We start from the raw sequence: 26,024 nt of genomic DNA on the forward strand, positions 1-26,024 counted from the left end.
AGTGCGTTTGCAGTTGGGCAACAGCCAGATTGTTCATATGGCAATCAATCAAACACACCTAAGTTTTTTCCACATAGTAGCCATCGACTGTTAGCAAAAGCCCTCACTTCCTTTATATTGATTTATAGCAGCAGTAGAAATATACCACCCTAGAGGACACACCTCCTTTTAGCTAGGTACCTATAAATGTCCAGGATTTTCTATTCAATTGAGAAGAACCCAGCAAAATGGGGATCTCCACAGTCATCCTTGAAATGTGTCTTTTATGGGGACAAGTTCTATCTACAGGTATTACATTTAATTATTATATTCATTAATGTCTCTCCTGCAGACCCAATCATGGCAAATTATATCTACTACTTTCCATTACAAGGGAAGTTTTATATCAAAGAGTGGGTAGCCCTTTGCTGATAATTGTAATTGTTTGCAGGTGTTCAGGAGGAATGGCTCTTTTTTGTTTTGTTTCTGGCAGAGAAATTTAAATGGTTGTAGTTAGAAAAAGTCAGTCATTATGTCAATGTTTTCAGTAAGTCATTCAACTAAAGGAATGATTGATTTGCCTTAGAAAAATCTCTGAAGTTTAGGAAAGGTGGATGTGTATTATTAAGAGGCCCTCAAACTTTGCAGCAATTGGTTAAACACACAATTTGTGTGCTATGAAAACAGGCAGAAAGGACTCCCACTGTAAATGCCCTTTATGTGGCTTCTTTCTACAGGTGTGTCTGACTTGATGGCTAATATTTGCCGAGCAAAATCAGGTCAAGTAATTGAGTGCAGACAAGATCATTAAGATTCCAAGTTTGTCTGTCATGCACAGCTTTAAACAAACACTTGAAGCCCAGTCACTCAAGCATAGCTGTATGTTCTTAGAGAGTCAGATGATAAACGTGAGAGAGCCGTCGGTAGAGCACTCTGATTGCTGCATCTCAATGGCGTTTTGCAGAGATACTAGAGGAACAAGTGATTCTCAGTTTGCCTATTCTCTCTCTCTCTTCCTCTCTCTCTGCCTTTCTCTCTCTCTCTGTATCTTTCTCTCTTATCTATTGTGTAGTTATTATCATCTTTTCTCTCCCCCCTCTCTCCCTCTGTTTCTGTCTGTCTGTCTGTGTTTCTCTCTCTCTCTGTATCTTTCTCTCTTTCCCATGTTTTGGGCAGATATCACCTTTTCTTCTTCCTCCTCCCTCCGTTTCTGTCTCTGCCTTTCTCTCCCCGCCCCCCTCACTGTATCTTCCTGTCTTTCTCATCTATCAGGCAGTTATTACCTTTCCTCCTTCCCTCCTCCCCCTTCTCTGTTTCTCTCTCCATCTCTCTTTCTCTTTATTGGGCAGCTATTATCACCTTTCTCTCTGTCTCTGTCTCTCTTTCTCTTCAACTATTGGTCAACTATTATCACCTTTCCTCTCTCTCTCTATCTGTTTCTCTTCCTCTCTCAGGCAGCTATTGTCACCTTCCCTCCTCCTCTCTTTTTCTCTCTCGCTCTTTCTCATCATCTATTTGGCAGCTCTTATCACTCTTCCTCCCTATTTTTTTCTCTCTCTCTCCCTTTGTTTCTATCTTCTTTCTACCTTCCTTCCATCCCTTTTTCTTTCTCTCCGTCTCTTTATTCATTTCTTTCTTCCTTCTTCTCTTTTATCTTTCCTACTGCCTTTTTTTTTCTTTTGTGTCACCTTTTGCTAGATTTATGAATTTCAGGATACAGGGTAAAAACCACCTAATTTTCAGATAACTTCCAGAACTCTCACTTTCCCCCTAGGCTCAGTGGGGGAAGCTTTGAAGATTAAGGTTCATTTGGTAGGTTGCTTTCATGAAAGCAGCACCCCCAAACCCAGCCCTCACACCTGGGTTGTAGGGAGCAGGCCCACGCCCTGTGATGAGCATGTGGAGGGGCTGGGGGCCACCAGGCCCAGGACCTCAGGGGAGTGGAGACTGGGCATCCTCATCCTGCCTCCATCAGAAGCATCTGAAACTGGGAGGCTGCATCCTCAGCCCCAGCTCTTGTCAGTACCGAGTTCACCCTCCAGATTGTCTCTGAACCGTGACATGGAATTCACATGAGCCTCTGTAGACAGGGAGTGAATTGCCTTGTCTTTATCTGCAAAGAAACAACAGGCAGCAGTGCTCTTGGATTGAGGAAATTTGTAGTTTGCCCATGATGTTACGTGCATGCATGCCTGTGTTTGCCATTCAGAGGTGGGAATTCATGCTCTCTGAAGTGGACCTGTATTATCTTATTTAAATCTGCTAACATCCCTGAAGTTAGGAACAATTATTTCCACATTTCAGATGGGGAAACTGAGGCTCATAAAGGTTATTGCCTTGTCCAAAGACAGCACTGGTGAGTGGCTGGGTTAGGGCTTGAATCTGGATCAAATTCACTAGCATTCAGATGACAGCTCTGGCCCACTGGCCCTTGCTTCTCCTTGCAGGGAGCTGAGGTGATGAACTGAACCGTGGCATCTAACTCAGTGCTTGGAGCCTGGCCACAGAGCTTTGCGCTGGAAGTACCGAGGTGGCAGGCACCTGTCAGCTCTGGTCTTCACGCAAACTCTTGAGAAAAACTCAGTATGCCCAGGTTTGTGCTGGGCAGGAAAGGCTGTGGTATCCATTGCTAGCCCCAGCAATGCCCCTCCTCTGCCACTTGCCCGCTGTGGATCCTCTGCGAGCCTCAGTTTACTCATTTATAAATGGAGGTTATGTTCCAACCTATGCAGTGTCTGGCACGTGGACAGAGCCTCAGAACCATTTAGTGTTACTACTCTAGACATTTTCCTCATATTTTATCCAAAAGCAGCTTCCTAAAAGTAATGTGAGCTCTTGGATTGGATCCTGCAACAGAAAATGAAAAACTGGTGAAATCCAGATAAAGCCTGGAGTAAACTTAGTAGGAAGGTACCAGTGTTTGTTTGTTGGCATGAGAATCACTTGAACTCAGGAGGCATATATATATATATGTACGTTGCAGTGAGCCGAGATTGTGCCACTGCACTCCAGCCTGGGCGACAGAGTGAGACTCTGTCTCAAAACAAAAAAATTAATAAATCATTTTCCAGAAGTGATTCTTCTCCCTTCAGGCAATTTACCACCATTCCCACAATGGCAGCTAGAGTAATCCACAGCTATGTGGTTGATTCTTGGAAGACTACAAATTGGTCTCAATATGTGCAGAAGGGTCTATTCAAAATGTGTGGACATAGCAGAACCAGGAACAACTTCAATGTTGTGTTCCATGCTGTGGATGAGCCTTGTCAAGGCTCTGGCTGGATGAGTTCGACTGCCGTGAGATTAGGCAGGATACCTGGGGCCTGGCAGTGGGAATTGCATGGTGTCATGTAGAATGTGTTTAAATGGCTGAGTTTTGAATGGAAGGCTCTCTCAGGCACATCTATCAGCTCGTTCTTGAGTGTGGGAGCAGGGATGGCATGTCAGAAAAGAGGTGGGGATGTTCTGGTACAGAGTTCCCTAGTTTGCTATCTCTGTTGAAAGAATGTTCTGGTTTCTATTGCGAGTTTCTTCTTCATTTTCAGGGATGCATAGCCACATGGTTTCAGTGGCCCCCTTCCTAAGCCATCAATATGAAGCAGGGCAGCTGGGGGAGCCCATCGTGGAGCTCATATTCAGGCTGTTGAGGCAGGTGGAGAGGTTCTCTGACATACAGCAAGTCCTGTCACTGGCCTGTTGGTTCCATTAGAGAAATTCAAATCCCTGAGCCATGATTGTCACTGCTATCAGGACCCACATTTACAAAGAATCTGAAGAGCCGGGTGTGGTGGCACATGCCTGTAGTTGCAGCTACTCTAGGGCTGGAGGCAGGAGGCTCGCTTGAACCCAGGAATTTGAATCCAGCCTGGGCAATAGAGCAAGACTCTGTCTCTAAAAATAAAATAATAATCTGATAATTTTGTCAAATGCCTTAATCCTCCTTTTACCAGGAAGTAAAAAGAAAAGGAATAATGAAAGAAAGTATGCTGGAATTGTTAATAAGAATTTAAACATAGCAGACCTTTTTGTATCACATAGATTTTGGTATATAAACATCATAAAAGACAAAAGAATACCATCACAGGTTTTTTTTTTTTTTAGCAAAATAAGATGGTTGAAGTTCTTGTTGCAAATATCATATGATGAAATCCCTATTGAAGTGTGTAAGAGTACCGTATTTTATTTTCGTCCTTAGAATTGTATCATTGACTCCTGGATTCTTGAATTTGAGAAATTCATCTAGGATATCATCATCTGAAGACTCATAGTCTGAGATTTCTGTTGTACAATCAATTCTACAATTATTAGTATCTGGAGTGCTATAACTTGTCTCTATATTCCTCTTCTGGTTCATCTAATTATTGCAAAAACATCTTCCCTTGTCAGTTTTCTTCTCTTTGCCATCACAAGTAGAAAATGAAAAGATTCAAATTCTTAACTGCATTCAATGAAAGGTAAAAGCAGACTATGAAGAAAGTGTCTCCAGCCTTAAAAAAAATCTTCTTGAAAGATAATACAATACTTTAGGCATGGAAGAATTATGACTTGTTTCACTAGTTCGTCTTCCTTCTAGGCAACTTCACCATTCTACCATTTTCTTACTATTTAATAATTGATGAAGAATGAGACAATACTTTCTTGGATGATGAAATAGTGAAATGTTTCAAGATATAGGAAAAATAAAATCAGAAGCCAATAATGAACCTTGGATTTATAAAAAGATCTGATGGATCCATATGGTGATTATAAGATAGGATGCGTTTTATCCTTTTTTAAAATGAATAAATATTCTCTCTGATCTTTGAAAGACCTCTAAAATATATAAAAGTTGTGAAATATCAACACTCACAAGTATAGTTAGAACTGCTCAAAAAGAAACTCAAAAGCTACAGTTGCGTCCGACGGACCTTGTCTGGCCTCACTGAATATAAAGATCCAGGGATCTCTAGATTTCCATTTGCTTCAAGATAGAATAAAATGTTTTCAGCTTATGAGTCAGAAGGAATAGAATATCTGTCATTAACATATTTTCTTCTTTAGGGGTCATCTGAGTGGCTGTTGTCAATGCCAGCTATACTCAAATTTCAGACTGGACAACCAGCTTAAGCTGTCTTCTCTTGTCCAGCCCTTCTTTCCAAGGATAGATTACATCCTGTCACCATAAGCTGTAGCGTTAGGGGCCTAGTAAAGAGACATGTGCTTCATTACATCTAAAATGATTGAGCTCCTCATATCCAATCCACTTGCTTTAATCTGCTATTGCAAAATTCATTTAGCAAGAACGTAGGGGACACACAAACCCAAGATTGAGCCACAGCGCCCTCTGGTGTGATTGTACGGTGAAGCGAAAGCCAATTTCTATGACTTGTAGGAAATCATTTCTAAACAGTGTTTCTAAGACGAATTTGCATTCTTTCCAGGTGGGTGGATCCCAAGGACTACAGACTATGGTAAGACCTTTTCTTCACTCCTCTTCCCTGGTGGGGTTGGCCAGTTCTCTTCTGCTGCTGTTGGCTAGGCTAGTTGAGGCTGAGCACAGGTGAGGTCACAGAGCAAACGCCTGCCTTGTCGAACGCAGGAATGCCGGGGAGACAGGAGATGTGGGTGCCAAGATCTGGGGCATGTCTCAAGTGCACACTTGGCCAATCCCAGCTGTCATTCTCTTTCCTCTTGCTCTCTGACTCTCAGTCATTTATTAGATGAGGTTAGCTTCAGTTTGGTGTGAGGAGAGATAGTTGAAAATAAAGGTCAGTACCTTTTTTTTTTTTTTTTTCTTTTTCTTTTTTTTTTTTGAGACGGAGTCTTGCTCTGTCGCCAGACTGGAGTGCAGTGGTGCAATCTCGGCTCACTGCAACCTCCACCTCCCGGGTTCAAGCAATTCTTCTGCCTCAGCCTCCAGAGTAGCTGGGACTACAGGCGCGCGCCACCATGCCCAGCTAATTTTTGTATTTTTAGTAGAGATGGGGTTTCACCATGTTGGCCAGGATGGTCTCGATCTTTTGACCTCGTGATCTACCCACCTCGGCCTCCCAAAGTGCTGGGATTACAGGCATGAGCCACTGCGCCTGGCCTACCTTTTCTTTTCACTAATAATGACAGGTATCTTGAAGATAACTAACATCTATCAAGCACTTGTTATATACCCTGCATAAAATGATTTTCATGTATGAAATGAATTGATATATTTAAAACAACACTTAAAATACCACCTGGCACACAATAAGTGCTCAACTAATGCACATAATGGGTGCTATTATTATGAAATCTTCCTGAGAACACTTTGAGGTAAGTAATATGATTATACCCATTTTGCAGATGGGAAAACCAGGGCACAGTTAGCTAATTTGTCAATATTTCTATGTCTAAGATCATGTGTCTGGTGAGTAGCAGGGCAGAGATTTGAGCCTAGGATGGGTGCCTTCTCCTACCCCTGCCCTGGTCTTTGACTTTGGCTAAATGTCCCCGCCTCTCCAGTGAGAATGTGCAGAACTTTGTGCCCAAGTTTGATTTTTCAGGGTCTTCTATGTGTTCACTTAGGATGACTCTGCTCCTGGGCCCTTGGCCCTGTTGAAGTCAGTCCCTCCCCTTCTAGGACATGACTTGAGAGATCCAGAAATGGCCTGGGAAAGGCAGCTTTCTGACCAACACCCAGCAAGGGAGAGGCTGAGGCAGGGAGACTGAGCACTCTCCTGGAGGGACCATTCACAGGGTGACCAGGAGGGGGCGCATTGCCCCGCTGCACCTCTAGGTTCATCTCTGATCCAGAAGAGGTGCAGATGGCATAGAAGGTAGGGTGTTTCGCTCATAAGAGGGGCCCTTCCGAATAAGGCCTCGGGTCTGAACAGGTTTCTCCATGGATTATGTCCCTGAGACTGGGGAGGGACAGAGCATGGGAAGTCCAGAATGTACTTTGGGGATGCCCTGAAGATGGTCCAGCTGGCCTTTCCTCCTTCTGGGAGGAAAAGCAACCTGCCCCCTCCCTTTGCATCCCATTCCAGCCTCTCACTCTGTGACCACAAGTTTCTCATAATATCAAACTCACCATTGAAAAGCCACACCCAGGATCTGGCTCCTACTGTCAGGATGGTGGGCTGCATCCCTCAGGACCTGTGCCTATTTTCCTCACACCATCAATACAGCTTACCCCAGTGGGTGGTCTAGTGGCATCATGTCAGGCAGGAACGTGGTGCTTATTGACTTCCCAGCACGGCCAGCTCCATGGTGGGAAGCAGGCTCTCTCAGCCCCTCCCAGGAGAGGAGGCTGGAAAAGTAGGTCGAGGCTTGCTCTTGGACTTGATCCTGATGGGACTGGAGAGTGTACTGAAGCATTTTGAGCAAGGAATTGAATTGAATATATTTGTACTTTGTAAAGATAAAACTTGAAAACCACCTGGAGACCAATGAATCCTCTTAGCATAGAAATGGGCGCAGAGTAAGCACTCCATCAATGCTGATCGAATCAATGAATGTGGATGGACCAGAGAAAGGAAGAGCAGACATTGAGGATTCAGCTGGGAGGAGGCCAGGTTCAAGGGGATGAAGGCTTATCCCAGTGAAATGGCAGTGGGAATGACATGGAAAGAATGACCTTGGTGATGTTAGATGTAGGATGTGAGGAGAAGGAGGAGTCGAATATGATGCCCTCATTCCCAGCATGGTTGATATGGAGCATGATGACATCCTTAATTCAAATGGAGGGAAGAGGCTATGTTGAGTTTGGGATGATGTAGGGGGTGGGATGACTAGGAGGCCACTGAAAATGCTGGTCTAGAGCTCAGGGCTGGGCTGTCAGGGCTGAGTCAGGACCAGAGAGGTGGATTTGGGGGTCTTCTGGAAAGTTCTCAGAGTACATGAGGTTCTCCAGGGGGAAAATACAGAATGCGAAGAGGGCAAAGAGGGAATGTGGAAGAACAGGGATACTTAAGATCCTGCTGGGAGAAAGATTGTAAATAGGCAGGGTGGTGAGAGGAAGAAGGGGGAGTGAGGAGGGTAGGGAGGCAAGTCAAGGGGGCCGAGAGCACCAAGATAAAGGCTTCTCGCTGTGTCACTGCAGGTCTGCCTCTGAGGCTGGTGAATGGAGGTGACCTGTGTCAGGGCTGGGTGGAGGTCCTGTACCAAGGCTAATGGGGCACTGTGTGTGATGACAGCTGGGACGCCCAGGATGCAGATGTTGTCTGCAGGCAGCTCGGCTGTGGCTATTCCATGTCAGCCCTGGGCGGGGCCCACTTTGGTCAGGGCTTGGGAAACATTCTCTTGGGTGACTTGCATTGCTTGGGAAGGGAGCCCTACCTTTCAAGCTGTCCCCACAGCGGATGGTACAACCACGAATGTGGCCACAGGGAAGATGCTGGCGTCGTGTGCTCAGGTAGTGTGGATATCACCTTGCTCTGTGTATCTGCAACTCTGAGTCAATATTACCACACATGAGCACGTGTGTGTACATATGTGTGTGCTCTAGAGCTTACCTGCTTTGCAGTAAGTCATGTCTTAATTGATATTGGAGGGCAGGTGGTACTGGCCGTTTTCATAGACAATGAAGGTCAAGGGATCATCGTCCTGTCCTTCTAAAGTTGGACATGGTGGAGGCAGGCTTTAGTCTCATCCCCCCAGAGCCTGCTGATGCAATCACCTCATGGACTGGTTCTGATGGGCAGCATCACCACCATCCCTGGCCTGAGATACCAAATCAATATCTTCCTAAGTGGCAGTTTCTCCTCATTTAAAGGCTGAGGAGGATGGGGGAACTGCTGGTCCTTAAGACATAAATGTATACCAACATCAAATTGAGGAGTAACCCAAAGCATTCTCTTTACTGGGAATTAAATGACAAATAAAAGATACTTAACATCCTCAATGGAAAACAGAACTTCTCCTGGACTCAACCCAGCAATTCCCAGTGCTGATTTCCTTTGTTCACATAGTGCCAGGATGTGTGCGGACACCAAGTGGTCCTTTGATCCACAAAGAAAACTCCAAGGACACTGGACAATGGCGTGCTCCCCAAAGAGGAGTTTTGGATTAAACTGTCCACTTCTAGAGCAACTGTGGCATTTGCTGTGTGGAATGGACTGAGCCCATGCCACCATGCATGGGATGTGCCCTTGATAATCCAACCACTAAGTAGGACTGGGCTCCCCAAGGGGGCAAGGTCCTATATGCAGCCACTTTGTGAGTGGTTTAGTTTTGCATTCTGGAAAGGTTGGTTTTCTTTGGAAACCACCTTTTATTCTAGTTGAACCATGTTCTCAGGAATATTTGAGTGATAGTGAATATTTGTCATTTGAGGGTGTGTTTGAGCTATAGAAACAGCCAGGTGTTATTTGTCATCCAATCTTGTGACTAGGATGGGGCTGTGAATGGACTGTGTGACTTTTTGAATAGAGGCTGTGGCAGCAGAGGAGGTGGGGGAAGGGTAACAAGAGCAAAGGATGCTCATGGGGCATCCTAGCCCAGCCTGGGGCCATTATAGTGACAGAGGGATTGGCACATGGTTGGCTTTTAGCAGTGGAGGCTGCACTTAGGCCCTGTGCTTCCAGCCCTTGCTTGAGAGCTGAGGAAGCCATGGACCAACCCTCCCCAAGTGAGGGCTACCATCAATGAGTTCTTCCTTTCTCCACTCTGCAGGTTCTCTGATTCCCTCAGAGGCGCCCCTGGAGACAGCAATAGTAGAAGGTAATGTCTACTATGGGGGATCCCTGTGGGCTCATTTCCCTACTGCTCCCCTAGGTTCATCTCTGATCCAGAAGAGGTGCAGAGGGTACAGAATGTAGGGTGCTGGTGTCGTGTGCTCAGGTAGTGTGGATATCACATTGCACTGTGTATGTGCAACTCTGAGTCAATATCACCACACATGAGCACATGTTTGTACACGTGTGTGTGCTCTGTTGTTTACTTGCTTTGCTGTAAGTGATGTCTTAATTGATGTTGGAGGGCAGGTGGTACCGCCCCTTTTCATAGACAAAGAAGGTGAAGGGATCATCTGCCTGTCCTGAAGCTGGATGTGGTGGAGGCAGGCTTCAGTCTCAGCCCCTCAGAGCCTGCTGATGACTTCACCTCACGGACTGGTTCTGATCAGTAGCATCACGACCATCCCTGTCCTGCGATACCAAGTATATATCTTCCTAAGTGGCAGGTTTTCCTTTTTTCATAGGGTGAGGAGGATGGGGGAACTGCTAGTCCTTAAGACATAAATATATCCTAACATCAAATTGAGGAGTGAACCACAGCATTCTCTTTATTGGGAATTAAATGACAGATAAAAGTTGCTTAACATCCTCAATGGAAAGGAGAACTCCTGAACCCAACCTGGCAAATTCCAGTGCTGATTTCCTTTGTTCACATAGAGCCAGGATGTGTACGGACACCAAGAGGTTTTTTAATTCACGAAGAAATCTGCAAGGACACTGTCCCATGGCGTGATCCCCAAAGAGGAGTTACTGGTTATACTGTCCACTTCTAGAGCAACTCTGGCATTTGGAGTGTGTGCTCGACTGAGCCCATGCCACCATGCCTGGGATGTGTCCTTGATAATCCAACTACCAAGTGGGACTGGGCTCCCCAAGGGGGCATCGTCCTCCATGCAACCACTTTGTGAGTGGTTTAGTTTCGCATTCTGCAAAGGTTGGTTTTCTTTCAAAACCACCCTTTTTTTCTGGTTGAACCACTTTCTTAGGAATATTTCAGTGATGGTGAATATTTGTCATTTGAGAGTGTGTTTGAGATATAGAAACAGCCCGATGTTATTTGACATTCAATCTTGTGACTAGCATGGGGCTGTAAATAGACTGGATGGCTTTTTGAAGAGAGGCTGTGGCAGTAGAGGAGGTGGGGGAAGTGTAATAAGAGCAAAGGGCACTCATGTGGCATCCTAGCCCAGCCTGGGGCCATTACAGTGACAGAGCAATTGGCACATAGTTGGCTTTTAGCAATGGAGGGTGCAGTTAGGCCCTGTGCTTCCAGCTCTTGCTTCAGAGCTGAGGAAGCCATGGACCAACACTCCCCAAGTGAGGGCTACCATCAATGAGCTCTTCCTTTTCCACCCTGTAGTTTCTCCGTTTCCCTCGGAGGCACCCCTGGAGTCAACTGTATTAGAAGGTAACATCTACTATGGGGATCCCTGTGGGCTCATTACCCCACTGTACCCCTAGGTTCATCTCTGATTCAGACGAGGTGCAGAGGGCATAGAAGGTAGGGTGCTTGCGTCGTGTGCTCAGGTAGTGTGGATATCACATTACACTGTGTATGTGTAACTCTGAGTCAATATCACCACACATGAGCATGTGTGTGTTCATATGTGTGTGCTCTGCAGTTTATTTGTTTTGATATAAGTTATGTCTTAGTTGATGTTGGAGGGCAGGTTGTACTGCCCCTTTTCATAGACTATGAAGGTGAAGGGATCATCTGCCTGTCCTTCTGAAGCTGGATGTGGTGGAGGTAGGCTTCAGTCTCAGTCCCTCAGAGCCTGCTGATGCAATCACCTCATGGACTAGTTCTGATGAGCGGCATCACGACCACTCCTGGCCCGGGTTGCCAAATAAATATCTTCCTAGGGGGCAGTTTCTCCTCTTTTAAAGGCTGAGGAGGATGGGGGAACTGCTGGTCCTTAAGACGTAATTGTATACAAACATCAAATTGAGGAGTAACCCAAGGCATTCTCTTTATTGGGAATTAAATAACAAATAAAAGACACTTAATATCCTCAATAGAAAAGAGAACTTCTCCTAGACCCAACCCAGCAAATCCCAGTGCTGATTTCCTTTGTTCACATAGTGCCAGGATGTGTGCAGACACCAAGGGGTTTTTTAATCCACAAAGAGACCTACAAGGACACTGACCCATGGCGTGTTCCCCAAAGATGAGTTTCTGGTTAAACTATCTACTTCAAGAGCAACTCTGGCATTTAGTGTGTGGGCTGGACTAAGCCCATGCTACCATGCCTGGGATATGCCCTTGATAATCCAACCACCAAGTGGGACTGGGCCCCCCAAGGGGGCATCATCCTCCATGCAGCCACATTGTGAGTGGCTTAGTTTTGCATTCTGGAAAGGATGGTTATCTTTCGAAACCAACTTTTTTCTAGTTGAACCACGTTCTCAGGAATATTTCAGTGATGGTGAATATTTGTCATTTGAGGGTGTGTTTAAGCCATAGAAACCGCCAGATGTCATTTGACGTCCAATCTTGTGACTAGGATGGGGCTGTGAATGGACTGTGTGACTTGTTGAATAGAGGCTGTGGCAGCAGAAGAAGTTGGGGGAGGGTAAGTAGAGCAAAGGATGCTCATGCGGCATCTTAGCCCAGCCTGGGGCCAGTACAGTGACACAGCGATTGGCACATGGTTGGCTTTTAACAATGGAGGTTGCCCTTAGGATCTGTGTTTCCAGCCCTTGCTTCAGAGCTGATGAAGCCATGGACCAACCCTCCCCAAACAAGGGCTACCATCAATGAGCTCTTCCTTTCTCCACCCTGCAGGTTCTCCGTTTCCCTCGGAGTTGACCCTGGAGTCAACTGTAGCAGAAGGTAACGTCTACTATGGGGGATCCCTGTGGGCTCATTACCCCACTGCACCCCTAGGTTCATCTCTGATTCAGACAAGGTGCAGAGGGCATAGAAGGTAGGGTGCTGGTGTCGTGTGCTCAGGTAATGTGGATATCACCTTGCTCTGTGTATGTGCAACTCAGAGTCAATATCACCACACATGAGCACGTGTTTGTACTCCTGCGTGTGCTCTGCATTTTACTTGGTTTGCTATAAGTGATGTCTTAATTGATGTTTGGAGGGTAGGTAGTACTGCCCCTTTTCATATACAATGAAGGTCAAGCGTTCATCTTCCTGTCCTTCTGAAGCTGGACGTGGTGGAGATAGGCTTCAGTCTCAGTCCCTCAGAGCCTGCTGATGGAATCACCTCATGGACTAGTTCTGATGAGCAGCATCACAACCACTCCTGGCCCGGGTTGCCAAATACATATCTTCCTAAGTGGCAGTTTCTCCTTTCTTAAAGGCTTTGGAGGATGGGGGAACTGCTGGTCCTTAAGACATAAAGGTATACCAACATCAAATTGAGGAGCGAACCAAGGCATTCTCTTCACTGGGAATTAAATGACAAATAAAAGATACTTAACATCCTCAATGGAAAAGAGATCTTCTCCTGGACCCAGCCCAGCAAATCCCAGTGCTGATTTCCTTTGTTCACATAGTGCCAGGATGTGTGCGGACACCAAGAGGTTTTTTTAATTCACGAAGAAACCTGCAAGGACATTGTCCCATGGTGTGCTCCCCAAAGAGGAGTTTCTGGTGAAACTGTCTACTTCTGGAGCAACTCTGGCATTCCTTGTGCGGGCTGGACTGAACCCAGGCTACCATGCCTGGGGTGTGCCCTTGATAATCCAACCACCAAGTGGAACTGGGCCCCCCAAGGGGGCATCGTCCTCCATGCAGCCACATTGTGAGTGGTTTAGTTTTGTATTCTGGAATGGTTGGTTTTCTTTGGAAACCACCTTTCTTTCTTGTTGCACCACCTTCTCGGGAATATTTCAGTGATGGTGAATATTTGTCACTTGAGGGTGTGTTTGAGCTATAGAAACAGCCAGATGTCATTTGACGTCCAATCTTGTGACTAGGATGGGGCTGTGAATGGACTGTGTGACTTGTTGAATAGAGGCTGTGGCAGCAGAAGAAGTTGGGGGAGGGTAAGTAGAGCAAAGGATGCTCATGCGGCATCTTAGCCCAGCCTGGGGCCAGTACAGTGACACAGCGATTGGCACATGGTTGGCTTTTAACAATGGAGGTTGCCCTTAGGATCTGTGTTTCCAGCCCTTGCTTCAGAGCTGATGAAGCCATGGACCAACCCTCCCCAAACAAGGGCTACCATCAATGAGCTCTTCCTTTCTCCACCCTGCAGGTTCTCCGTTTCCCTCAGAGTTGACCCTGGAGTCAACTGTAGCAGAAGGTAACGTCTACTATGGGGGATCCCTGTGGGCTCATTACCCCACTGCACCCCTAGGTTCATCTCTGATTCAGACAAGGTACAGAGGGCATAGAAGGTAGGGTGCTGGTGTCGTGTGCTCAGGTAATGTGGATATCACCTTGCTCTGTGTATGTGCAACTCAGAGTCAATATCACCACACATGAGCACATGTTTGTACTCCTGTGTGTGCTCTGCATTTTACTTGGTTTGCTGTAAGTGATGTCTTAATTGATGTTTGGAGGGTAGGTAGTACTGCCCCTTTTCATATACAATGAAGGTCAAGCGTTCATCTTCCTGTCCTTCTGAAGCTGGACGTGGTGGAGGCAGGCTTCAGTCTCAGCCCCTCGGAATCTGCTGATGGAATCACCTCGTGAACTGGTTCTGATGAGCAGCATCACGACAACCCCTGTCCTGGGATGCCAAATATACATCTTCCTAAGTGGCAGTTTCTCCTTTTTTAAAGGCTTTGGAGGATGGGGGAACTGCTGGTCCTTAAGACATAAAGGTATACCAACATCAAATTGAGGAGCGAACCAAGGCATTCTCTTTACTGGGAATTAAATGACAAATAAAAGATACTTAACATCCTCAATGGAAAAGAGAACTTCTCCTGGACCCAGCCCAGCAAATCCCAGTGCTGATTTCCTTTGTTCACATAGTGCCAGGATGTGTGCGGACACCAAGAGGTTTTTTTTAATTCACGAAGAAACCTGCAAGGACACTGTCCCATGGTGTGCTCCCCAAAGATGAGTTTCTGGTGGAACTGTCTACTTCTGGAGCAACTCTGGCATTCCTTGTGCGGGCTGGACTGAACCCAGGCTACCATGCCTGGGGTGTGCCCTTGATAATCCAACCACCAAGTGGAACTGGGCTCCCCAAGGGGGCATTGTCCTGCATGCAGCCACTTTTTTGAGTGGTTTAGTTTTGTATTCTGGAATGGTTGGTTTTCTTTGGAAACCACCTTTCTTTCTTGTTGCACCACCTTCTCGGGAATATTTCAGTGATGGTGAATATTTGTCACTTGAGGGTGTGTTTGAGCTATAGAAACAGCCAGATGTCATTTGACATCCATTCTTGTGACTAGGATGGGGCTGTGAATAGACTGTGTGACTTGTTGAATAGAGGCTGTGGCAGCAGAAGAGGTTGGGGGAGGGTAAGGAGAACAAACGATGCTTGTGCGGCATCTTAGCCCAGCCTGGGGCTAGTACTGTGACAGAGTGATTGGCACATGGTTGGCTCTTGGCAATGGAGGTTGTCCTTAGAACCTGTGTTTCCAGCCCTTGCTTCAGACCTGAGGAAGCCATGGACCAACCCTCCCCAAACAAGGGCTACCATCAATGAGCTCTTCCTTTCTCCACCCTGCAGGTTCTCCGATTTCCTTGGAGTCAACCCTGGAGTCAACTGTAGCAGAAGGTAATGTCTACTATGGGAGATCCCTATGGGCTCAGTACCTCTTTGTACTCCTAGATTCATCTCTGATCCAGATGAGGTGCAGAGGGCATAGAAAGTAGTGTGCTGGCGTCAGGTGCTCAGGTAGTGTGGATATCACCTTGTGCTGTGCAACTCTGAGTCCATATCACCACACATGAGCACGTTTGTACACGTATGTGTGCTCTGTAGTTTACTTGCTTTGCTGTAAGTGATGTCTTAATTGATGTTGGATTGTAAGTAGTACCGCCCCTTTTCATAGACAATGAAGGCCAAGGGATCATCTGCATGTCCTTCTGAAGCTGGATGTGGTGGATGTAGGCTTCAGTCTCAGCCCCTCAGAGCCTGCTGATGCAATCACTTCAGTAGCATCACGACCTGGCCTGGGATACCAAATATATATCTTCCTAAGTGGCAGTTTCTCCCTTTTCAAAATTTGAGGAGGGTGGGAGAACTCTTGGGACTTAAGACATAAATGTATATCAACATCAAATTGAGGAGAGAACCCAGGCATTCTCTTTACTGGAAATTAAGTGACAAATAAAAGATACTTAACATGCTCAATGGAAAAGAGAACTTCTCCTGGACCCAACCCAGGAAGTCCCAGTGCTGATTTCCTTTGTTCACATAGTGCCAGGATGTGTGCAGACACCAAGAGATTTTTTAATTCACAAAGAGACCTACAAAGACACTGACCCATGGCGTGTTCCGCAAAGAGGAGTTTCTGGTTAAACTGTCTACTTCAAGAACAACTCTGGCATTTGGAGTGTGGGCTGGACTGAACCCATGCTACCATGCCTGGGATGTGTCCTTGGTAATCCAACCACCAAGTAGGACTGGGCTCCCCAGGGGGGCATCGTCCTCCATGCAGCCACTTTGTGAGTGGCTTAGTTTTGCATTCTGGAAAGGTTGATTTTCTTTTGAAACCACCTTTTTTCTAGTTGAACCACCTTCTCAGGAATATTTCAGTGATGGTGAATATTTGTCATTTGAGGGTGTGTTTGAGCCATAGAAACTGCCAGATGTCTTTTGACATTCAATCTTGTGACTAGCGTGGGGTTGTGAATGGACTGGGTGACTTTTTGAATACAGGCTGTGGCAGCAGAGGAGATGGGGGTAGAGTAATAAGAGTAAAGGATGCTCATGTGGCATCCTAGCCCAGTCTGGGGCCAGTACAATGACAAAGCGATTAGCACATGGTTGGCTTTTAGCAATGTGGCAAGGATGGTGCCCTTAGGACCTGTGCTTCCAGCCCTTGCTTCAGAGATGAGCAAGCCCTGGACCAACCCTCCCTAAGCGAGGGCTACAATCAGTGAGCTCTTCTTTTCTCCACCCTGCAGGTTCTCTGATTCCCTCGGAGTCCACCCTGGAGCCAACTGTAGCAGAAGGTAACATCTACTATGGGGGATCCCTGTAGGCTCATTACTCCCCTGCACCCCTAGGTTCATCTCTGATTCAGATGAGGTGCAGAGGGCATAGAAAGTAGGGTGCTTAGCTCCCACGAGGGGCCCTTCCACATAAGGCCTCAGGTCTGAACAGGTATATCTTGCATCGATCATGTCTGAGACTGAGGAGGAATCAACTTGAAGACGCATCTCCAAGGAGTTCTCAGTGGAGCCTTTTGTTCTGTCTCTAGAGATTCTGTTATCTTTGCTTGTTGCTCACTCCTGTGTTCCTCACCCAGCTGTGCTCATCACTGGCTAGCCTAGGGTTCTGGATCTCTGGCTACAGGGCCTTGAGAGTCAGGTGCCTACCTGCTAACGTAGCCAAATTGCTAGGACAGCATCCTTGCCCTTGCCCTGTCTTTAAGCCTATATTATGCCACCCTTGTTTCTTCTTAACAGAGAGAAATCACAATCCTTCAGCTCATGGGCATCAGAGCTCATGTACTTCCCCCTTGGGTATCTCCAGTGAGAAATCTGGGAGACATAGTCAATACATTCTGGGATTCTGGCACCCTGGGCTTTGGGAGGGGAAGTCACTTCCCATTTCCCATGGGAAACCTTGGCCCTAGCAGAAGCTCAAGGACAACATTCTCACCAAGGCCTCTGCCCTTCCCAGGGTTGGCATGCAGTTGGGAATGCTGATGGTACATGCATCAGGCCCTCCTGTTCCTCAGGCCATCTTCTTTCTTCTCCCTCTGACCCATGGGGTGAGGCCTGACTTAACCTCTTTCTCTTTCTTATGATGAAGGACAAAGAAGACACTAGAAATGAGGGTGAGACTGGCTTTATTCTGACTTAGCCATGTCCCTTCCCAAGATTCCCACATTTTCTTATTTGCAGCAGCTATAAGAGGAGAATCTGTTCCTTCCTCTTGAGTGGTTTCCCCTGAGGTCCCTATTACCTGTTAAGGACCACACCATGGCCTGACAAGCCCTTTGGTATAACTGGTCCAGCCAGGGATGGAAGTGAGGGGGCAGAGGGATTTGGTTGATCTGCCTGTCACACAGGACTGCAGATAGGACTTACCTGTAGTTGCTCTTATCAGGAAGTCTAGTGTCAGGTGGGAGTCACATTTCTTTTAGATCCGGAGACCTCATGTAGCAGCCCAGTGGAGAGCTCAGACAGCAGCTGAGTGCTGTGGCTGCAGTGGGTTAAGGGTAACTCTCAGATCACTTCCTCTCCAAGCCCCAGCACTCAGTCAGCTCCTGTAGGTGTGCTGGACAAATTCCAGGGGTCTGGAGCAATTCAAAAACAGAGATTCCAAGCCAGTATCTTACTTAAAGGGGAATATTAGAAGCATTTCTGCTAATGTGAAAAACAAGGCAAGCATGCCCTCCATCCTCACTGCTGTTCAGTGTTGTACTGGAGGTAGTAGCCAATGCAATGAGAGAAGAGAAATCAATTAGAGGCCTAAGAATGGGAAAAGTTATTTTTGCATCCCTCTTCTGGAGTTCTGTGTAGGTTACCTGTAGGCATATCAGAATCAGAGTGAGTATATTGGTACAGAAATATTTCCTCCACAAGCAGCCCTTTAGAATTGAAGAACTCAATGCTAGACAGGTTTCTTGACTTTCCCAAATTTACACAGCAAGACAATATCCAGATCAGGAGTGATGGCTCCTCAGCAGATCCTAGTTTACTTTCAGCCCAGGAGTGTCTTCAGAGGAGACCTAACTTTATATTTTCTGTTTTTTTTTTTTTTTGGGGGGGGTGGGGGGTTTGTTTTCCATCTTCTACAGTTGGCAAAAACAGAGACTACCACTACAAATACTGAGTCTACTGTTGTGACAGGTAATGAGTAACTTTGAATCCCTTTCTGTAGGTCATGATGCCAACTATATCCATGGGCTTTACTGTTACTCAGGAAAAATTTTAGGGAATGGGATGGGAGGGAATGTTTTAAGTACACAGTGACCTTCTGGATCCCAGAGGTCAGCTAGAGTGAAGCTTCCTTCATTGCCCATGTTCCTGGAGGTAGGGAGAAATCAGTCAGAATATGGTGTCTCCAAGAGCCTGTGTGCTTTGGAAGCAGAGACCAGTGGGATCAGTCTCCAGTCCAGAGTGACAGCCCAGCTCCCCCATCTCCACAGCTCTGTGCTGACCCCGGCCATCCTGGCCCTGAGGAAGGCTATAAGGCCAGGAATATCACGTGAAAAATGTGCTGCAAACCAACCTTAGAGCTGCAGATACACATCAGAGCTCCTCCTGGGACATCCTGATGTTATCGTGCTGCTCTTCAGTGTGGGGTGTTGTGTGTCCCCTGTCTGAGGGAATCAGGCAGAGCCCATGGTCTGCTTAGAGAAGGGTCATGTGTGTCTCTAGGCCCCCTCCAGGATTCAGATCAGGAGGAGGCTTTTATTCTGCTCCAGCTGAAGCTCTAAGGCTTGGGTTTGGGCCAAGCAGTCACTGTCCTCTTCCCCATGAAGAACTCTCACCTTAAGGCCTGTTAGAGCCCAGCCTAGTTAGAGATTCTTTCAAAGATATCTGCCTATGGGGAAGACCCTGCATGCCCTGCAGGCCCTGAGACCTTGTGCCTCAGTAGGAATGTGCAAGAGAAATTCTGTGCCTTCCTTTAGGATCTGATTCTGGTTTGGCCCTGAGGCTGGTGAATGGAGGTAACAGGTGTCAAGGCCGAGTGGAGGTCCTATACCGAGGCTCCTGGGGCACCGTGTGTGATGACAGCTGGGACATCAGTGACGCCAATGTGGTCTGCAGGCAGCTGGGCTGTGGCTGGGTCATGTCAGCCCCAGGAAATGCCCGGTTTGGTCAGGGCTCAGGACCCATTGTCCTGGATGATGTGCGCTGCTCAGGGCATGAGTCCTACCTGTGGAGCTGCCCCCACAATGGCTGGCTCTCCCATAACTGTGGCCATGGTGAAGATGCTGGTGTTATCTGCTCAGGTAGGCATCAAAGATCCCTGGAGGGTCGGGTGTGGTGGCTCATGCCTTTAATCCCCACACTTTGGGAGGATGAGGTAGGCAGATTCCTTGAGCTCAGGCATTCAAGACCAGCTCTAGGCAAGATGGCAAACTCTGTCTCTATTAAAAAAAGAAAATCACTTGGGCCCATTCTGGGGACAGACTGTATTCAGAGAATATAGTAACAAACAGGTTTCTCACTCCAGGGCCCCCACCCAAGTCTTTCCTGGTTATCTGGTGGCTCTGGAGTTTAGTTGGGGCAGCTGGCCTGTGGGTACAATGCCACAGTCAGCACAAATCCCCAAGCTGCGAGCAGTGCCCCAACATTGGTTTGGAGGTGACTGAGGCACTGGTGTTCAGACACAGGGTCCAGCATGCTGACATCAGAAATGATGAGCTTTTTATTCTGCTCCAGGAACATCCGCATAACTCATAGCCCCGTTTTCCCCAAGGCTCCTTCTCAGGGACAGCATGTTTTGGGGATCTGGTTGGTGAAGCCTCCCCTCCCCTTGAATGCTGTATTACCTTGAGTGCTGTCAGCCGCTGACCCAGAGGGAAGGATGCAATTGTAAATAGTTCACTCATGATTGCTGTGAAGAGGCAGGGAAGTGGGGTAAGGGTGGGAGGATGGCAGTGAGTCACAAATGGTGGGCTCATGAGTGAGCTCAGCATAGGGATCGGGGGGACCTCCCAGAGTATCACCAGGAATCCACGTCAAACCTCAGACTCATCGCAGCTCAAGGGTGGAGAGTTAGGGTCTTCATCTACTCATTGCTTAGGGTGGCTGTTTGCTGCTCCCTGGGTGTTGATACCGAGGTTGTTGTGGCCAGTCCCAGGCAACAAAGTGAACTTCATATCCCTGGAGAGTGAGCCGCAGGCACAGAGAAGGCAATGCCAGGGGCTGTGGGGTCCCTGAGGCACCAAGGGCTTCATGGTGGGCACTTGCAGGGCCCACTTGGTGGGCATGTGATGGGCATCAGCTCAGTGTGTGGACACCCCAAGTCACTCTAGTTAACTCTAGTTGGAGTCACTGAGTGTTTGGTGTCTGATGTTGCTATTTTTTTCTCACAGCTGCCCAGCCTCAGTCAACACTCAGGCCAGGTGAGTCCCCAGAATCCTTCCTCGGGATACCCCTTCTCTTTCTGCTCAGTTACCCCTTCCCCACTCCACAGAGCCCTCCTGCTTCTCTGCAGATACTCTGGGGCATATTGTTTCCCCCCCAACTCTGTAACTGAGACCCTAGCATGGGCTTCTTAACCACACATAGGATTCAGCTTCTGCCTTCTCTTCAGTCCATCTCAGCTTTCATCACACAGTTCCATGCTGTCCCAATGGACAACTCTTACAGGTTCAGAAAGAAGCCTGCTGTTTAACGAGCTTTGGTCCCTTTATATTCAGGGCTGACACAACCTTTCTGAGAATTTTGAGGGTGAGACCCTCTAATGTTCTGTTGAAGGCAAGGTCAGTACAGGCCTGATACCCCCATCTCTCACTACTTGAAAGTCCGCCAGATTCTGCAGGGCCACGTCTGCATTCAGAAGAGGCAGAGGCCATGCTGAGGGGAGAGAGAAGCTAAGAAACGTTTCTGGTGCCTTCACTTACCAGGAAACCTGATTTCCCCCGGGGCGGACCCCTAGTACCCCGAACATTTTAGCTGCAAGTGTCAAGTCTTGGCAGTGGTGTCAGATGAGCCAGTCAGTCCACGCGTCAGTGGATGGTGGGGGATGGGGGTGGTGAAGGTTTCCTAACTGAGAATAGGTCATCCCTGTCTCAGAGAGAGATGGAAGGGCCTGCATGGTGTCCTTTGTCCCTGAATGAGTTCCCTGGGCAGGAGACCTGGGTAGACACATGGGGAGCAAGTGGCCAGAACTTCGAGTGGAATTGTTTTTACAGTGCTTGCCTGGTCCAGAGAACCGCTTGTTTTTTACCTTTTTCCCTTCAAGTCCAATTGTATCCTTTCTCTTTGTTGCTGTTTACAGAAAGTTGGCCTGTCGGGATATCACCACCTGTACCCACAGAAGGTAAAGAATCCTCTCAACACTCCCTGGGGCTCACTTTCTACCTCTGGATACACTTTGGATTTCATAGTTCACTTATGATTGCCATAAAGAGAGGGGGGGAAGTGGGCTAAGGGTGGGAGGATGGCAGCAGGTGAGAAACAGTTGGCTCAAGAGTCAGCTCGGCACTGGGAACAAGAGCAGGACCTCCCAGAAGATCATTAGGAATCATTAGGCTCATGATAGGATGAGGCTCAAGGTGGGCCCCTTGCTTTTTCATGTTTCCGTGGGTTGGGTAGGGAGGAAGCTGGAGTCTCTGAAGACCCAGAACTAGATGTGATGTTGGAGGATGGAGGGTGCTGGTGGCCTGTCTCCTGCGGGATCCTTTTCCAAGTGGTCAGAAAAGATCCTTATCTATGTGCTCAGGACAAGCCCTGGTGGTCTCCCTAATCCTACGGGGACCTCATCCCTGCCATCTCTGGTACTTTGCCAGCCAGATCCCAGATAGGACCATGCTCTTGAATAAGGGAGGGGTCTGGGCCTGCCATCTGGAGCTGAGCAGCTCCATCCTGTGTGTACCCAACTGGGGAGTGGGGTATCCATTCCTGTCACCTCCACTGGGGTCACAGGTGCTTCTCCAAAAGTTGAGCATCCATAGACCTTGGTAGAGTAGGCCATCAGTGCTACTTTCACTGTGATGAAGCCTAATCTCTGGTCATATGCAAAGGTGACTGCCTGCCTAGGTGACTTAGTTCATTAGGAAGTGCCCTGAGTATGGAACTTGCCTTAGATCCTTGACCTGCTGACAGGGATGGATGAAGGGTTCTTGTGTTCCCCTGTAGGATCTGAATCCAGTTTGGCCCTGAGGCTGGTGAATGGAGGCGACAGGTGTCAAGGCCGAGTGGAGGTCCTATACCAAGGCTCCTGGGGTACCGTGTGTGACGACAACTGGGACACCAATGATGCCAATGTGGTCTGCAGGCAGCTGGGCTGTGGTTGGGCCACGTTGGCCCCAGGAAATGCCCGGTTTGGTCGGGGCTCAGGACCCATTGTCCTGGATGATGTGCGCTGCTCAGGACGTGAGTCCTACCTGTGGAGCTGCCCCCACAATGGCTGGCTTTCCCACAACTGTGGCCATAGTGAAGACGCTGGTGTCATCTGCTCAGGTGGGCCTTCAAGAACTTGGGCTCACTCTCTTGGAGTGGAGTTTGCTCCAAAAGAAACTCCTAATTACATTCTGATCTTCTCACTCAAAGCTTCTTCTGTGTTTTCTATATTTCTGAAGACTTGTTAGCTCTCTGCTAAGAATCCGTATGTATTCACTGCCTAGTGTTCCTGTGGTCACTTAGGACAGGGGACCAAACTCAAACAACCCAGACTTTATCCCCTTCCTGAGGTAATACAAGGAAGAGGCAGAAGAGAAAAGTGCTGGCTCCCCAGGACTCCATTTCTCCCCTGCTGAGTAGCACGGGGTGAGGGTATCATGGACTCAGGACAGACAGCAAGGCAGGGGAGGGATCCCCTCACTGCGAGGAAATCTGAACTAAAGATGCTTGTCTGAAAGTGGGTTCTCAGCTGAGACCCAGTGAGGAGGTCTGGAAATAGAGGCTCAAGGGTTAGGAGTGCAAATGGGTTTCTATTCATGTCAGGCCTGGGTTGCGTGGGGTTGGAGTCCTTGACCTCAGCTCCTTTCAGAACACTGCTGAGCACTGCCTGTGCCCCAGGTCTGGTGTGGGGAGGGCAGCCCACATGAGACTGGCAGACATGGCCTTGTCATTGCCTGTGATTGGGGCTTGAGGATCGCACAAGGGATTTTGGCTAGAGTGGCTTCCTCAGCCTTGCTGACTCAAGAATGCCTAAGACGTGCAAGGGAGAGGGCTGGTTTAGGCCAACCTGGTTACCCTGGGCAGACACAAAGTTGATCACCTCAGAGCTGGGAATAGTGGACAGGATCTGCCTCGACCCCTTACACGGTGCATCTCTGTGGGGATGTGCATGGCAATGTCCCTCCCTGTGTGATAGGAGCTAGGATGGACTGAGTGTCAGACTCGCCCATTTCTTTCCCTCCTCGTTCCAGTTTTGCCGACTTCTGCGTAATGTTCCTGATCTGACCTTCTCTTCTCTTTCTCACAGTTTCCCAGTCCTGGCCGACACCCAGCCCAGGTAGGTCCCCAGTGTCCTTCCTCAAAATGTCCCTTCTCTTTCTGCCCAATCACCCCTTCCCCATTCCACAGAGCTCCCCTATTTCACTGCGTGGATATTGTGGGGCATATTATTTCCACCCCCAACACCGGCTGTGTAACTGAGACCCCAGCACAGCGCTTTTTAAACACACACAGGATTCAGGAGGCCTCTGTCTTCTTTTCAACCCCTCTCAGCTTTCATGAAACAGTTTCATAGTGTCCCAGTGGACAGCCCTTACAGGTTCAGGAAGTGGCCCCATGTTTAATGAGCTTTGGTCCTTTTATATTCAGGACTCACATATAGTGTCTGAAAATTGAGGGTGTCACCCTCTGACCTGTTCAAGGCATCGTCAGGGTAGGCTCGATACCCCCATCCATCACTGCTGGAAACATTCCGAGATTACGATGGGTTGCATTTATATCCAGAAGAGGCAGAGTTTGTGCTTGGGCAGGGAGAGGGATAATAAAGGTTTGTGGTGTCTCTGCTTAGCTAGAAACCTGATTCCTGATTGTCCCCTGGGCAGCCCCTGGTTCCCCTAACATTTTAGCTGCCAGTGTCCGAGCCTCAGCAATGGCATCTGATGTCCTCGTCAGTCCATGCATCAACAGATGTGGGATGGCATGGTGGGGGCATCCTCTAACAGATAGAAAGATACCCCAGGATTAGAGAAATGGAGGGCTCAGTCTGGTCTCCAGCAGGACCTTTGTCCCTGGATGAGTTCACAGCAGAGGAGACCTAGGCAGACACATGGGAGGCAAATGGCAGGAACAAGAAGTGGAATTGTTGTCACGTTGATTCCTCCTCCCAGAGATCCTTTTGTTCTGTGCCTTTTCCCTTCAAGTCTAATTCTGTCTTTTCCTTTTGTTGCGATTTACAGATACTTGGCCCACCTCACATGCATTAACAGCAGGTAAATAATCCTCTCACCCCTTCCTAGGGCTCACTATCCCTGGACATATTTTGTGTTTGAAACTGATAGGATGAGGCTCAACGGGGGCCACTCTGTTTTCATGTCCCTGTGGATTGCATGGGAGGAAGGTGGAATCTCTGAGGAGCCAGTGCTGGGTCTGATGTTTGAGGATGGAGGGTGCTGGTGACCTGTCTCCCATGGAATCCTGTTCCAAGTGGTCAGGAAAGATCCTCATCCAGGTGCTCAGGATGAGCACTGGAGGGCTCCTTAATCCTACTGGGACCTCGTTCCTGGCCCTCAGGCCATGGGATCCAGACCTCTGGAGAGTGGGTGAAAGTGCCGGTCCCTGCACCTGTGTGGCCAAGGCCTTGCCGTCCCTGGCAATTTGCCAGAAGGCAGAGAGGACCATGCAGGTGCCAATAAACTCCTGAATATGGAGGGGGTCTAAGCCTGTCATTTGTAGCTGTGTAGCCCCATCCTGTGTGTACCCAGAGTGGGGAGTGGGGTGTCCATTCCTGTCCTGTCCTCTGGGGTCATACATGCTTACCCATAACTTGAGCTTTTATAGACTGGAGTAGAATAGGGCATCACTTTTTCCACTATGACAAAGCTTAACCTTTGGGTCCAGTCATCTTCAATCGTGACTGTGTGCGCTGGTGACTTTGGCATTTGTATTCAAACTTGACTACTTTGCCCACTACCCTGAGTGTTGTCCATGCCTTTTCCTTCACCTCATAATGGAGATAGATGAAGGGTTCTTGTGTTCCCCTGTAGGATCTGAATCCAGTTTGACCCTGAGGCTGGTGAATGGAGGCGACAGGTGTCAAGGCCGAGTGGAGGTCCTATACGGAGGCTCCTGGGGCACCGTGTGTGATGACAGCTGGGACACCAGTGATGCCAATGTGGTCTGCAGGCAGCTGGGCTGTGGCTGGGCCACATCAGCCCCAGGAAATGCCCAGTTTGGTCAGGGCTCAGGACCCATTGTCCTGGATGATGTGCGCTGCTCAGGCTATGAGTCCTACCTGTGGAGCTGCCCCCACAATGGCTGGCTCTCCCATAACTGTCAGCACAGTGAAGACGCTGGTGTCATCTGCTCAGGTGGGCCTCCAAGGCCTTGGGCTCCCTCTCTTGGGGTAGATTTTACTCAGGAAGTGAGATCTCATTATGTTCTGATCTCCTCACTCAGAGCTTTTTCAA

General features: G+C 48.0%; 1 protein-coding gene across 1 annotated transcript in view; it reads left to right on the forward strand.

Annotated features, from left to right (window-relative positions):
* Positions 1 to 227: 227 nt before the first annotated feature.
* Positions 228 to 26,024, forward strand: part of DMBT1 (deleted in malignant brain tumors 1) — a 77,973-nt gene continuing 52,176 nt past the window's right edge. The window contains exons 1-13 of the mRNA XM_054503339.1: positions 228 to 288; positions 5,400 to 5,429; positions 9,604 to 9,651; positions 12,451 to 12,498; positions 15,311 to 15,358; positions 16,714 to 16,761; positions 19,395 to 19,718; positions 20,808 to 20,837; positions 21,716 to 21,757; positions 22,576 to 22,899; positions 23,867 to 23,896; positions 24,795 to 24,827; positions 25,602 to 25,925. Of these exons, the coding sequence (XP_054359314.1) occupies positions 228 to 288; positions 5,400 to 5,429; positions 9,604 to 9,651; positions 12,451 to 12,498; positions 15,311 to 15,358; positions 16,714 to 16,761; positions 19,395 to 19,718; positions 20,808 to 20,837; positions 21,716 to 21,757; positions 22,576 to 22,899; positions 23,867 to 23,896; positions 24,795 to 24,827; positions 25,602 to 25,925 (1,390 nt within the window). The remainder of the gene's footprint in view (positions 289 to 5,399; positions 5,430 to 9,603; positions 9,652 to 12,450; positions 12,499 to 15,310; positions 15,359 to 16,713; positions 16,762 to 19,394; positions 19,719 to 20,807; positions 20,838 to 21,715; positions 21,758 to 22,575; positions 22,900 to 23,866; positions 23,897 to 24,794; positions 24,828 to 25,601; positions 25,926 to 26,024) is intronic.

This window comes from Pongo pygmaeus, chromosome 8, assembly GCF_028885625.2.
Source record: "Pongo pygmaeus isolate AG05252 chromosome 8, NHGRI_mPonPyg2-v2.0_pri, whole genome shotgun sequence".
Classification (NCBI taxonomy): Eukaryota; Metazoa; Chordata; class Mammalia; order Primates; family Hominidae; genus Pongo; species Pongo pygmaeus.